The sequence below is a fragment of the Gopherus flavomarginatus genome, chromosome 5, assembly GCF_025201925.1.
Source record: "Gopherus flavomarginatus isolate rGopFla2 chromosome 5, rGopFla2.mat.asm, whole genome shotgun sequence".
Lineage (NCBI taxonomy): Eukaryota > Metazoa > Chordata > Testudines > Testudinidae > Gopherus > Gopherus flavomarginatus.
In genome coordinates, this window is record NC_066621.1 from 119,437,865 (window position 1) to 119,451,673 (window position 13,809).

Here is a 13,809-nt window from a genome sequence, read left to right on the forward strand (position 1 = left end):
TGTTCTCCCTCTGGCTCCTAGGCATAGGGGCAGCCAGGGGGCTCTGTGCACTGCCCCCACCTCAAGCACCAGCTCCCATTGGCTGGGAACCATGGCCAATGGAAGCTGCAGAATTGGTGCCTGCAGATGGCACAGCATGCAGAGCCACCTGGCTGCGCCTCCGCTTAGGAATCGGAGAGGGGGACATGGCGCTGCTTCCAGGAGCTGCTTGACGTAAGCGCCACCCAGAGCCTGCACCCCTGACCCCCTCCCATGCCCCAGCTCTGATCCCTCTCTTGCCCTCCAAACCCTTCGATCCCAACCCAAAGCACGTTCCTGCATCCCTAACCCCTCATCCCCAGCCCCACCCCAGAGACCGCAAGCCCAGCTGGAGCACTCACCTCCCCCTGCACCCCAACCCCTGCCCTAAGTCCTCCCCTACACCCCAAAATCCTCATCCTTGGCCCTACCCCAGAGCCCATACACCCCCGTGCCCCAACCCTGATCTCCCTCCCACCCTCTGAACCCCTCGGTGCCAGACCGAAGCACCTTCCTACACTTCAAACCCTTACCCCTAGCCCTACCCCAGAGACTGCAGCCTCAGCCTGAGCCCTCACCCCTCCCTGCATCAACCCCCTGCCCTAGCCTGGAGCCCACTCCTGCACCCCAAATCCCTCAGCCCCAGCCCAGAGCCCCCTTCTGCACCTCAAACCCCTCATCCATAGCTCCACCCCAGAGCCTGCACCCCTTTCTGCACTCCAACCCCCTGAGCCAGCCTGGTGAAAATGAGTGAGCAGGGGCGGGGCAAAGGTGTTCCGTTTTGTGCGAGGATAAAGTTGGTAACCTTATTACCAGATGGCAAAAAGCATCAGATCTGTCACACAAACCACCCGGGTCTATCCTCTCATTTCTTCCGTGTAGACAACAGCAACCTCAAACTGGCTGAAAAGAAAAAAAAACAGCTCTCCTTTTATTCTCATCACATATTAGTCCAATTCTCTGTCTACTCATCTTGTCACATTAAGCATCAAAACTCCAAGCATAGTTATATACTAGCTTGAAGTTTTCACCAAAGTTAAAAGTTTCCAAAAATTGAAAATCTCATTCCAGCCAAATACTGAGTATGTAGTTTGTTATAAGACTGCCACAAGGCCCTGTATAGAGGGCACCCCACAGAACCACTGATTTTACAGAATAACCCAGGCTAAGTAGGTGGTACTGGCTATGTAGAACTTTTAGGTCCCATCTTAGGTCCATGTAATTAAGTGAACAGACAGCACAGGGAATATATTAATGGATACAGAGCTTTTCCTTTCCATCTCACTGGTCTAAAGCCAGACTAGGTAAATAATGAGCAGGAGTTGGCCCAACAGTGGAACAGTTATATGTGATATTTACTAATTCTGATTTTTCTGTTTTAATTTATAAGATACTTCCAATTCCACATCCATCCACCTAAATACAGGAAGAACAGATGGGTTTTACTGTACACCTGAAAGATCAACAAATTCCAGTCCTGACAAATCAATGCAGAAGTACATTCCAGAATCTGGGTCCCCTTCACTGAGAATATGTATACAAACCCAATATATTGATCTGCAGATTTAGCTCCAGAGCTCAACTGTCACCACAGAATACAGCAATAGAAGCATCATACTAATAGCCAGGACTCAGGTCATCAGACCTTAGGGATCAAAGTCAGTGCCTTGAATAGCCCCCTGAAGTAAGTACAGATGACCAAAAAAATGGTGTATGTTCCTTTCAGCTAATGTTGTCAGCTTGCCAACTTGCCTGTATGCTGCACCATTGGAAAATTTGGAGTGATTTTCAACTGTAACCCTGTGCAAAGTCAACTGCAGTAACCCAGTCTGGAGGTCACAAAAGCAGAGTAGTAAGGTCTAGAAGACCTGAGGGTATGGCTACACTTGAAATTTCAAAGCGCTGCCATGACAGCGCTTTGAAGTGTGAGTGTGGTCGGAGCGCCAGCGCTGGGAGAGAGCTCTCCCAGCGCTGCACGTAAACCACCTCCTCATCGGGTGTAGCTAGCAGTGCTGGGAGCCGTGCTCCCAGCGCTGTGGCACTGTTTACACTGATGCTTTACAGCGCTGTATCTTGCAGCGCTCAGGGGGGTGTTTTTTCACACCCCTGATCGAGAAAGTTGCAGCGCTGTCAAGTGCCAGTGTAGCCAAGGCCTCAGAGAAAGAGCCACAAACATCTAGCCAGCGACCAATGGAAAGATGCACTTTTAAATGCTAATGCCACCAAAGATGCCAGAAGCAGACAGGGATTAATAAAAAGCACCAATTCTCCCAAAACAGAAACCTCTAGGACAGAAAGCAGACAAACTTCTTCAGTAACAAGGACAGAAACCATCTTCAGTGCACCCCAAAAATCTTCCCACACCCCAACACCACTACCTTAGATACATCCAGTTAAGCTTTTTTTTTTTAAACTAAATTTAACATTCTTGTTGGGAAAAAATACCAAAGAAACCCTCCACTCTAGCATTTAACTTCAAAAAGGGGAACTGCACAAAAAACATTAAAAGGAACAGTCACAAGCGTGAAATGCTTGCAAGCTGAATAGAAACTTAAAAAATACCATAATAGAGGCTCAAACTATAGATACACTTAAAATTAAAAAAAATAAAAAAAAAACCAGCATGAGGACCAAAATAACGCCACCATGGCTAAACAGAGCAGAAGAGGCAGCTACAGACAAAAAACATCTTTTAAAAACTGGATGTCAAATCCTACTGAAGAAAATAGAAAGGAACATAAATTGTGACAAGTGTGTAAGTATAATTCGGCAGGCCAAAAAATAATTGAAGATCAACTAGCAAAATAATTTTTTTTTAGGTACACCAAAGCAGGAAGCCTGTCAAACAATCAGTGCTGGGGGGGGGGGGGTCATCACTGGACAATCAAAGTGCTAATGGCACACTCAAGAAAGACAAAGCCATTCAGGAGAAGCTAAAAGAATTCTTTGCATGGGTCTTCACTGAAGAGGAAGATTCCCACTTGTGAGCCTTAATTTTTAGATATATCTGAGGAACTGTCCCACACTGAGATCTAAATAGAGGTTTGAGGGAAGACTGATAAAATAACATTAAATAAGTCACCAGGACCAGATGGTATTCACCCAAGAGCCCTCAAGGAACTCAAATATGAAACTGTGATATGTAGCCTATCGCCTAAATCAGCCTCTGTACTAGATGACTGGAGAGTAGATAATGTAATGCTGATTTTTAAAAAGGCTCCAGAGGTGATCTTGGCAATTACAGGCCAGTAAGCCTAACTTCAGTCCCAGGCAAGTTGGTTGAAACTACAGTAAAGCACAAAATTATCAGATACATAGATGAACATATGTTGGGGAAAGAGTCAACAGGGCTTTTAAAAAAAGAGAAACCACACCACACCAATCTTTTAGAATTCTTTGAAGGGGTCAATAAACATGGACAAGGGTGATCCAGTGGATACAGTGTACCTGGATTTCAGAAAGCCTTTAACAAGATCCGCCCGCAAAGGCTCCTAAGCAAAACAGGCAGTCATGGGATGAGAGGACCTTCCCTCTTATGGATTGGTAACTAATTAAAAGATAGGAAACAAGGGACAGAAATAAACATTCAATTTTCACAACAGAGAGAGGTAGATAGCAAGGTCCCTCAACAGGACCGGCACTAGGGACTTGAGCGCCTAAGGCGGATGGCAATTTCGCCGCCCCGTGCACTGGTCCCGCGGCTCCGCTGGAGTTGCCGCAGTGGTGCCTGCGGAGGGTCCGGTGCTCCGTGGCTGCGGTGGAGCTGCCGCAGTTATGCCTGCGGGCGGTCCACCGGAGCCGCGCGAGCAGCCGACGGTCCACAGGCACGACAGCGTCAGTTCCACTGTAGCCGCGGAGCACTGGACCCTCCGCAGGCACCACTGCGGCAGCTCCACCGGAGCCGCCTGCCGCCCCCTCCGGCAAAATGGCACCCACCAATTATTCTGGTGCCCTAGGCGATTGCCCAGGCTGCCTAAATGGTAGGGCTGGCCCTGTCCCTCAAGGATTTGGACTGGAACTACTGACGTTCAGATTCATAAATGAGCTAGAAATAGGAGTAAAAACTGAAATGGCAAAGTCTGCAGATGATACAGAAGTACTCCAAAGCAGACTGAAGAGTTACAAAGGGATCTCACAACTGGGTGACTGGCCAAGAAAATGGCAGATGAAATTCAATGCTGATAAATGCAAAGTAACATCCACTGGAAAGCATAATCCCAACTATACATACAAAATTATGTGGTATAAATTAGTTGTTACCACTCAAGAAAGATCTTGGAATCATCATGGATAGTGTGAAAAGATCTGCTCAATGTGCAGCAGCGGTCAAAAAAAAAAGCTAATGGTGTTAGGAATCATTAGGAAAGGGAAAGATACTAAGACAAACTATAACACCACTATATAAATCCATAGTACATCCACACCTTGAATACTGAGCACAATTCTGGTCCCATCATCTGAAAAGATATATTTGAATTGGAAAAATTACACAGAAGGGAAACAAAAGTGATTACGGACTGTTCAGCTTAGAAAAGACAGTTAAGGGAGACTATGACAGAAGTCTACAAAATCAAGAATGGTGTAGAGAAAGAGAATAAGGACATGTAACACATAAGCCAGGGATCACCCAATTAAATATATAAGCAGCAGTTTTAAAACAAAGAAAAGGAAGTATTTCTTCACACAAAGCACAGTCAACTTCAGGAACTCACTGCTAGGGGTTGGTGTGAAAGCCAGAAGTACAACTGGGTTCAAAAAAAGAAATAGGTAAATTCCTGGAGATACCTCCCTCAATGGGTTTTAGCCAAGATGGTTAAGGACACAACCCCATGAAGGGCTCTGGCTCTCCTTAAACCTGAAGCTGGGACTGGAGGGCAGGGCGGTGGCTCACCTGATAATTGCCCTGTTCTGTTCATTCCCTCTGAAGCACCTGTCACTGGTAAGTCAGGACACTGGGCTACATGGCCCCGAGCTCTGCTAGCTCCCCCCTCCCCTCCCCAGCCAGCCCTAGGAAAGCAGACACTCCGCAGCGCAGCGCAGCACAGCCCCCTCCTGCTGTCAGGGCTGGGCAGCCTCACGCACATGGCCCACAGGAGCGGGACAGGGGAACCAGGTGGCTCCCCAGAGCCGCAGTGAGGATCTGCGCGCCGCCCCCCGCCGGAGCCTGGCAGCCCCTCCGCTCGTGCCAGGGCCCCGGGGACACCCAGCGCCCCAGGCCAGCTCCCATCTGCGCCGCCACACCCGGCCCCGGCATCTCCGCAAGGCCGAGTCTCGCTCAGGCAAAGGAGCAGGGCTGCTGCTCCGCTCCGCGCCCGGCTTCCCCGGCCCCACACCTGGGTCTCGGCCTCGGGCAGGCCCCGCACGTATCCGTTCCGCAGCGCCCCGTATCCCGTCAGGCTGCAGCCGTTGGCGCGGGGGTGGGAGTCCGGTTCCCCGGGGCCCTGCTCCGGCCTCTCCATCCTGCCGGCTCCCTCCGGCCGCTTAGGGTCCGCCACCACCCCCGCCTGGCAGCGGAAACCCAGCCCGACCCGACTGCCAATCACACGTGTCCGCGTCACCCGGGGGCGGGGCCCGCGCGTAAATACATCTGCACTTCCGTGAGACGCGCGGCGAGGGCCAAGGGCGAGGGGGCGTGGCCAAAGGGAGCACGACCCAACCACAGGCCCGCGTACCAATGGGGGGAATCAGGGGCAGGGCCACCGAAAGGCCAGATCCTATCACAGGGCAACAAAATCCAGGCGCGGCGCAGGGGTCGAGCTGATCAATTTCCCGGCATAGATCCACAACGGCCGAAGGGAAGAGCATGAGCTGCCCAATCGCAGGAAAGAGAGCGGGGGTGGGCGGGATCTAAAGGTAGGCCCTGGCCAATGACAGGATAAAAGAGCTGGTCGAGTAGAGCCCTGCAGCGGGTGGTGCCTGCGGTTCCGGTGTGTTCCTGTCTGCGGCTCCATGTGACTGCACAGCTGGCTCCTATATGGGCTTGATGGAGAAATTACTGGGTAAAATTCTCAGGCCTGTGTTGTGTAGGGGTCAGAGTAAGATTAGCCTAATGGTCCCTTCTGACCTTAAAATCTGTTAATTCTTTAAGGGGGCTGGGGCCTTATTTTGCAGGCAGTGTAACTCAGCCCCCACCTAGCTGGAGGAAGGACTCAGTGTGTGAGAACCTCTGTAAACAACAACCCAGCAGAAATTAAGTCAGTGGGATTTAAAGCTGTACATGAAAGTTATGCATGTGTTTAAATTCTTTGCTGAAGTGGTGCCCATATCAGGCATGGATGATAACTTGTTGAAACCTGGCTATAGATTTTGAAAATAGTTTCAGCTCTACAAGCTCTAGCATAAACAAGACCTTGTGGTTGAAGGTAAGATATATAATTAAAGAGTACAGGAAATACAGTATTTATTCTGGGAACAAATCTAATCATCCAATTAGAAGTTGAATCACCAAGCCTAACAAAGGAATTACTGCATAGAAAAGGTGATCTGCAAAAAGTCCAGCATTTGTGTTCACCCTTTACTACTCGATGCATAATGAAAACCTGAAAAGGGGTGTCCAAAGTTTGGGGAGTGGCTCATGATTTTTTTTTTATTTGTTTGATTTTACATTAGGGTTTGACTTTTCAGTTTTTGCTGAGGACACACTGGAGAATGTGTGGGGAAAAGCAGCAAAGAGTCCTGTGACACCTTATAGACTAACAGATGTTTTGGAGCAGGAGCTTTCATGAGCTTCGTCAGTGGGTATTCACCCAGTGGGGAAAAGGATATCTTAACAGGCTAAAACCTGAGCTGTGACTTCCATGTTCTTAGTTGAAAGGGAAAGGGACCTGCTGTTTAAAAATGTTTAGGCTAGAGTCTGCTCTCAGTCACAGTAGCGTTAATCTAGAGTAACTCCATGGAAGACAATCAAGTTATTCCAAGTTTACACAAATAGATTCTGTGCTCAAATACATCTCCTTGGTATTTTCTTTAAGTTGTTGGTCCTGTAGCCAGAGGTTGCTCTGCGTTAGCTTCTCTTCTTGGACTCATCACTCCACATCATAATGCAAAAGATAATTAAAACACTGCCCTTATGGGGCCCACTTTATTTAGTCCTTTCACAGATTGGCCCTCCAGTCCCCCACCTAGTGCAGTCTATCTCTTCCCAGAGCTGAGTCATTGTTCAATCTTTCTCCCTCTCTTTTCAGTCAGGAGTTTGGCCCTCCAAGTCCTAACCCAGGTCAGTGTCTCTCTCCTCCTAAGTAAAGTGTCCCCAGCCTTCCTTCTCACAGCAAGGTCATAGTTTCTTTACTCTGTAGGGCCTTCCCTTATAAGAAGGTTGATTAGGTCACCTGACCCACTAGTGACATAACCTTCATTTTCTCCACTGGTGAGGTGACTGATGCCTGTTGTAGTTGGACTGAGGTCCATCTCTCCTTAAGAGGCACCACACAGTGACATTAATTCATGTATTTATTTGCAATATCACAGAGCAAAAGTTTAATTCAAGCTCCTGACAAATGGGGCAGGGGGAACTCCCTCTGTGAAAGATGCAACATTTTCAGCCCTCAAGGGTGGACTGGGAAAGCTACAGGCCTAGTTTTAACCTATTTGTGATGTTGCAATCCCATACCGTTTCTCCAGTGTGTATCCTAGGCAGATAGGGAACTAGGGCCTTTGGACTGGATATTTCTGGGTCAGACACCTTTTGCTGTTTTTAAAAAAAAAAAAAAAAAAAATGCAAACCACAACATTCGGGTCCTTGAACCAGTTTACATTAGTCTAGTAATGTTGTTCCAGCTGCTTCAAAGTGGCTCCAGTGTGAACAGGATGAGTAGGCATTTACCAATATGTGATCTGCAAAATGGCAAGTTAGCTTAAACATGGTCTTTGTCTCTGTGATTCTGTCACTCTTCTCTTTGCAGGGTGGAGCCTTCTGTGAATCATTACCATAGTGGCACCCTAATGTATTCTTCAATTACCCACCCCCTCCCTGATGTTTATAGTTACAAACTGTATGTTCTGTGCATTAAATAAAACTTGCAGGCATTGCAAGTGTGACTTCTCCATACTCCCTAACTATAAAGTGTTCCCGCTGCCCTATACTGTTTGGTAAATGGTTGGTGTAACTGCAGGCTCATGAACAGCTAAAAATCCTTGCTGTGTAGAGCCCAGCTGGCTGTTGAGCACCCTCCCAAACCCTGACTGTCTACTGCTAAAGCCTGTATGAAGCAGCCTGGGAAAGGCTCTGACCACACCTAGTTTCTGTACGCAGTGAGAATGTGCCTTAGGCTAAGGTGGGGTGGATTGCTGTGACTTGCCTCCCTACCTTTACCTTGGCAGAAAGCCAAACAAGGAGATTAGTGATATGGCAAGGAAGAAGATCAGTTACAAATTTGCTCAGCAACTGGCCCCCACCTGGAGGCTTTGTTTGGATAAGGACCTGGAAAGTTGCTCAGAATGCAGGGAGGGGAGAAAATACAGCCTCCTTCCCAGCCACTCTCCAGAGAGGGAGTGTCCAACCAATGACAGAGGAGCTAAAAAGGAAACGAATGGGAAGTTGAATGAAGAAGAGAGTAAGGAGAGTCACTCACAGTGTGTGTGATTGAGGGAATGTCTGCTCTGCAGTAAGACACCCGTGAGCCAGAGTCAGCTGACATGGGCCAGCCACAGGTGTTTCATTTCACTGAAGTGGTGACAGACTCTGTGAGAGACAGAGTCTTTGTGTGTACCTCTACTCTGGCTAGAGAAGCATTACAAGATGTAGCTCTGTGGGCGGTCCACATGATAATAAGAAAACCACTAAATAGGTACAAGCCTGTCACGAAACTACCACTAAAACTATTTGACAGCATAAAGCTACCCATTCCATTCCATGGGAGTAAAGTCAGGCCTTCCCCACAGCCTACTATATCAGTGATGACAAATCCCTACGTCTTAATTTGCAAACAACCATAACAGGATACAAGAAATGGACAAACAACAGCTACAGAGCAGAAAGACACTTCACACTTTTGGCCTACATTTACTGGATGGAACACACCCCATCACATCTACGTTTAAAACTTTTGCTGAGAAATCTATGCTAGTATAGCTATACTGGCAAAACCCTCCTAGCGAAGACACAGGTTATACTGGCAAAATCATTTTTATGTCAGCCTAACTGCATCTACACCCGGGCTTTAGCCAGTACAGAAATGTTGCAGAAAATCTGTCCCCTCCTCCCCAACCCAAATGATGTTGCTATACAGGCAAAAGTTTCTAGGGTAGAACTGACCTAACTTCATTAATGTCTGCTTTGATCTCCTCTGATGGAAGGGACTGGAGACTGGCAGAAGGTTCTTAATGTGCTCAGTTCACAAGTCAGAAGATGTTTTTTTCTTATTGCTGGTGCCACCAACTTCCACTGGGAGCAGGGAGTCCAGTTGGGTCCTTTCTGCCTTTGTTAGTGATACATGAGACAGCACAATCTCCTGCTTACTTGCCATTTCCTGCATGAGTAATGGGAGTAAAACCTCCTGGGTGTCAGAAAAACTTGCAGGTGTGACTCAGAAGCATGCAAGGGGAGGAAGGGGCTATTTTATAGTCACTTTGCCAACTATACCAGCTCTGTAGGGCCATTACCAAATGGCAGTCACCTCTCTACATGCCATAGCTCCTCCACCTCTTGTGTGCATGGGAGTTGGGGAGAGTCATTGTCCCTCTTTTTGGGGTCTTATGTATTTTCATGGCCTGGGTCCCTAAACAGGGCCCTTGTTTGACCTCTGTGGGCTTCCCTAGTCCACAGAAGTCTCTCTTATTAAGACTGGCATTATGTAGCTCTTTTCAGCATGGAGAGCCCTGGGACTATAGTGTGTCTCTTGGCATTCAAGGAAACAATGGGTAACCTTCAGCATGCTGGAAAAGGCACCTGGAAGTGGCTGACCTCTTGATATTCATTTCCATGCCCTACCTTTGGGGAAATAAATTCAGACTCTTCATCCAGCCCATTGAGTTCAATGGCTGCCAGACTAATTGCAGTTGATAAGGAGAACGATCAGAGGCTGGCAGGATTATCAGCTGTCATGCGGCTTCCAGTTTAATTAGACATTCTGGCAGGGAGCTTAATCTCCTTTTTGGATCTCATTTGCATAACAAACTAGGGTGACAACAAGCACTAGCCAACCTAGTGACTTCTGGGTGGGAGCTGAGGTGGGGACATCCTGTTTTCAGCATGGAGGGACGTGATGTGCATAGACCTGATACCACACAGTTTAAACAATTTGCTTGGGTACTCCTTTTTCATACAACTCCTCAAGCCACTAGAGACATGTGACACATGGGCGCCTAGCACTCTGCAGAGAACAGATGCCCAGAAATGGAACATACAGTAGCATCTTAGTAACCCGAGTACCTGGGAAGCTGAAGCATCTAACTGGGGGAAAGGAGGATGCAGGCTGAAGCATGTTCACTCTTGTGGCTACAGAATGAGAAAAAAATCAGACACATTGAATTTTCCATTCCTGTCTGGTGAAAGCCACTGGGTTGTTACTGGTGGAGACTGTCAGTTCCAAGGAGGGTGGCAGTTTCTCTTATGGAAACTGTTGTGTGGATTTCACTCAGCAAACCAACACTTGAGTCTAACATTTTGGTTCATTCCATTTCTGGATAAGATTATGGTAAGACAACTCTCTGACTACCTAGCTGTGTCAGATCTCCTTGCTCATCTGCATACAGACCTGGGTATGAGACAGAAGCTGATATTGCTTCATCGATCAGCAGCCTTTTATGATACCATTGACCATGAGGAGCAGCTGGCAAAAGGAGGAGATGGTACAGAACCTGGGTGGCACCATTCTTGCCTTGACGAGCACTCCCAAGGAAAGCTGTGGGGCAATTGATCCGCCTCCTAAAGGGCACTGTCATGTGGCATTCTGCAGGGTTCCATTTTGTTTCCAGTCCTGTTCAACACATCTATGAGGCTATTAGGAGAGTAAGTGAAGAGGCATGACTTAAGCGGCTTTCAATGTGCTAATTATGTGTCCCCAGGCTGCAGTTGGGATTATGATTTCTCAACTGGGTGTGTGCTGGTTAATAGAATATGGACACTTTCACTTCTAGATCACCAGTTCCCAGCCAGCCATAGATCTGGGAATGTGACCTGGTTCAGAGGCATCTGGGAATGGGATACTGAGACTTTCATCTTTAGGACACGAGCTCCAATACAGCCCACCATCAGGGGCACTGGATGGATCAAGGAAGCGCTAGGAGAAAAGATTCCTTGGTTCTGCTCCTGACAGTGATACCTAAATGCTACTTAATTAAAAACAGGTTAGCTAACATGTTTTACCCCTCCATCTCACCTCTTTTCCTACTCTAGATAGTTCTAGAAAAGGGCAAGGGGCTATCATGTTCTCAGTCACTAAGAGGATGGGGGCCATTAACAATTTTAAATAGGATAAAAATCCTGGATGGAGGCCTGAGGATGGATCGCTTTAAGGGAACTGTGTTGTTTGGACTTCTGAGTAACCAGTAAGGTAATAAATAAGCTGTTTTATGCTGGCTTGGTAAATCTAAGTAGTGGAATATCCACCAGCTTTATGGGGATTGTCTGCCCTATTCTTTGCAGTCACCCTAATCGAGTGATCATAAATGGCCCCCATTGGGACCCTGGTCACACTGCCCCTCACACTTGGGAGAAGCTCCCTGTAAATGCCCACAAAACTAACTCATTATCCACCTCCACATCCCTCCTTAAAACTCTACCTTGCTGTGATCACTACAAATAACATGACAACTGTTAAGTACCTGGTGTGCTGAGACCACAATCTATCATGCTGCTCATGACTATCTTCTTACACTGCCACATCAATCTGTTTGTATCCGTCTTATACTTAGATTGTACACTGTTGGGGCAGGGACACTTTCTGTTCTGTGTTCATACAGTGCCACTGTCAGGATGCTGGTCTCAAGCACCGGTCTCAAGCACCAGTCTCAAACTCAGGCCCACTAGGTTTTTAGGAAGCAGCCTCACCTGTTGTACCATACATGCATAGAGCACTAGGAAATTCACAAATGTGGATGGGCCTGCAGCTTCCAGGGTTCCACAAACTGCTTCCTGATTGGCCACATGGTCTTGACCCTTATTGACTTGTGGCTATACATATAAATTTCCTGTTTCCTTTCTGGCCTTGTCTGAGAAACACACCACTACCTGATAGTTGTTACTTGGACCTGCTTGACCCTGCTTAGCTGCCTTGCTGTACTTTTCCCCTTAGGTTGGATCTCCTAGTGACTGGACCCCTTGTGTGAACTTTGACCACTGATCTGGACTGTCCTTTGACCTGCTTGACTCCTGGGCATTACAGCTTAGCACAATGGGCTCCTGATCAATGACAGGGGCTCCTAGGAACTACTGTAATACAAATAATTTAAAAAAAATAAGATGCACATCTGCAATCATTGAGGAAGGGAGAGGAATTTTTCTAGGTGGTTCATGGAAATGTAACCAGCAATCATAGGATGGCCAGAGACTGGATGTCAGATGCTTTCCAGGATTGTGAGGCACCTTGCCACCACTCACCCTTAGTGTGACAAAATCTTATCTGTGCCTGCTGTGGTTCAGCTCTCTCAAACCACCAGCCTCTGGCAACACAAGAACTGCCTTCAAGCCTCTGCAGGTCTCACTCTCTCTGTTTAGGTTAGCGGTATGGTGCACACCAGCTCCCAAGTCCTCCAAGCACCCCTCTGAAGTGCTCAGCCTCTGTTCCACTGAATGCTCACAAACTCCTTGATCAGAGGTTCTCAAACTGGGGGGTGCGGAATGTATTTTGGGGGGAGGCATGTAAAGATTTAAGGAAAAAAAACCTTACAGCACGCATTCAGAGCTGGCCAGCCAGAGAGCAGCAGCTGCTGGCTGGGCATACAGCTCTGAAGGCAATGCCACTGCCAGCAGCAGCAGAGAAGTAAGGGTGGAATGGTTTCCTTACTTATATGCTGCTGCTCACCACAGCACAGCCTTCAGAGCTGAATGCCTGGCCAGCACCTACTGCTCTCCGCTCTGCCTTCAGAGCTGGGTGGCTGGAGAGCGGTGGCTCCTATGGATATGTCTACACTACCTGCTGGATTGGTGGGTAGTGATCAATCTATCAGGGATCGATTTATTGCGTCTAGTGTAGACGCAATAAAATCGATCCCCGATCGCTCTGCCGTTGACTCCAGAACTCCACCGCTGCGAGAGGTGGAATCAGAGTCGACGGGGGAGCGGTAGCGGTCGACTCGCCGCTGTCCTCACGGCCAGGTAAATTGACCTAAGATATGCAACTTGAGCTACACAAATAAATAGCTATTCACGTAGCTGAAGTTGTGTATTTTAGGTCGACCTCCCCCCCACTGTAGATCTAGCCTTAGAGAGAGAGAGAGTGTGTGTGTGTGTGTGTGTGTGTGTGTGTGTGTGTGTGTGTGTGTGTGTGTGTGTGTGTGTGTGTGTGTGTGTGTGTGTGTAAACTACTACAGTCACAAAGACGGGGGGCATGATCAAATGAGTTTGAGAACCACTGTCCTGAATCCACTATTTCTAAAGGAATAGTACACAGCAGCTTGTGAAGATCTCTATTTAACATGCTGCACTTATAGTGAAAACATAGATTCAAGTGATAGCAAATAAGAATATTGGAAACATAATATGCTTTCTAGAGCCTAAATTTAATTAACAAGGTATCCCCATCTCCTGCAGGATAGCTTGACCCAAGTACTTTTTGCAGCTTTTTCACCCAGTCTGGCTGAAATCTCGTAAGATCAAGCTCAGTGGTGGCTTGTTTTCACAGATGGAAGGAA

At 47.6% G+C, this 13,809-nt stretch overlaps 1 protein-coding gene and 1 long non-coding RNA gene across 3 annotated transcripts in view; one reads left to right on the forward strand and one right to left on the reverse strand.

Moving 5' to 3' along the window:
- The window catches only part of SPTLC2 (serine palmitoyltransferase long chain base subunit 2), a 122,599-nt gene extending 117,066 nt beyond the window's left edge, over positions 1-5,533 (reverse strand). Inside the window, exon 1 of the mRNA XM_050953274.1 lies at positions 5,352-5,533. Coding sequence (XP_050809231.1) covers positions 5,352-5,477 — 126 coding nt within the window. The 5' untranslated portion in view covers positions 5,478-5,533. The remainder of the gene's footprint in view (positions 1-5,351) is intronic.
- A 360-nt stretch (positions 5,534-5,893) lies between these two features.
- LOC127051276 (uncharacterized) lies at positions 5,894-12,416 on the forward strand. 2 transcript variants are annotated; one of them, XR_007774459.1, is made up of 3 exons: positions 5,894-6,380; positions 11,095-11,304; positions 12,252-12,416. It is a non-coding gene; the product is annotated as an uncharacterized LOC127051276 (long non-coding RNA). The 2 variants fall into 2 exon arrangements; XR_007774458.1 differs by having other exon boundaries at positions 5,894-6,017.
- Positions 12,417-13,809: the final 1,393 nt, after the last annotated feature.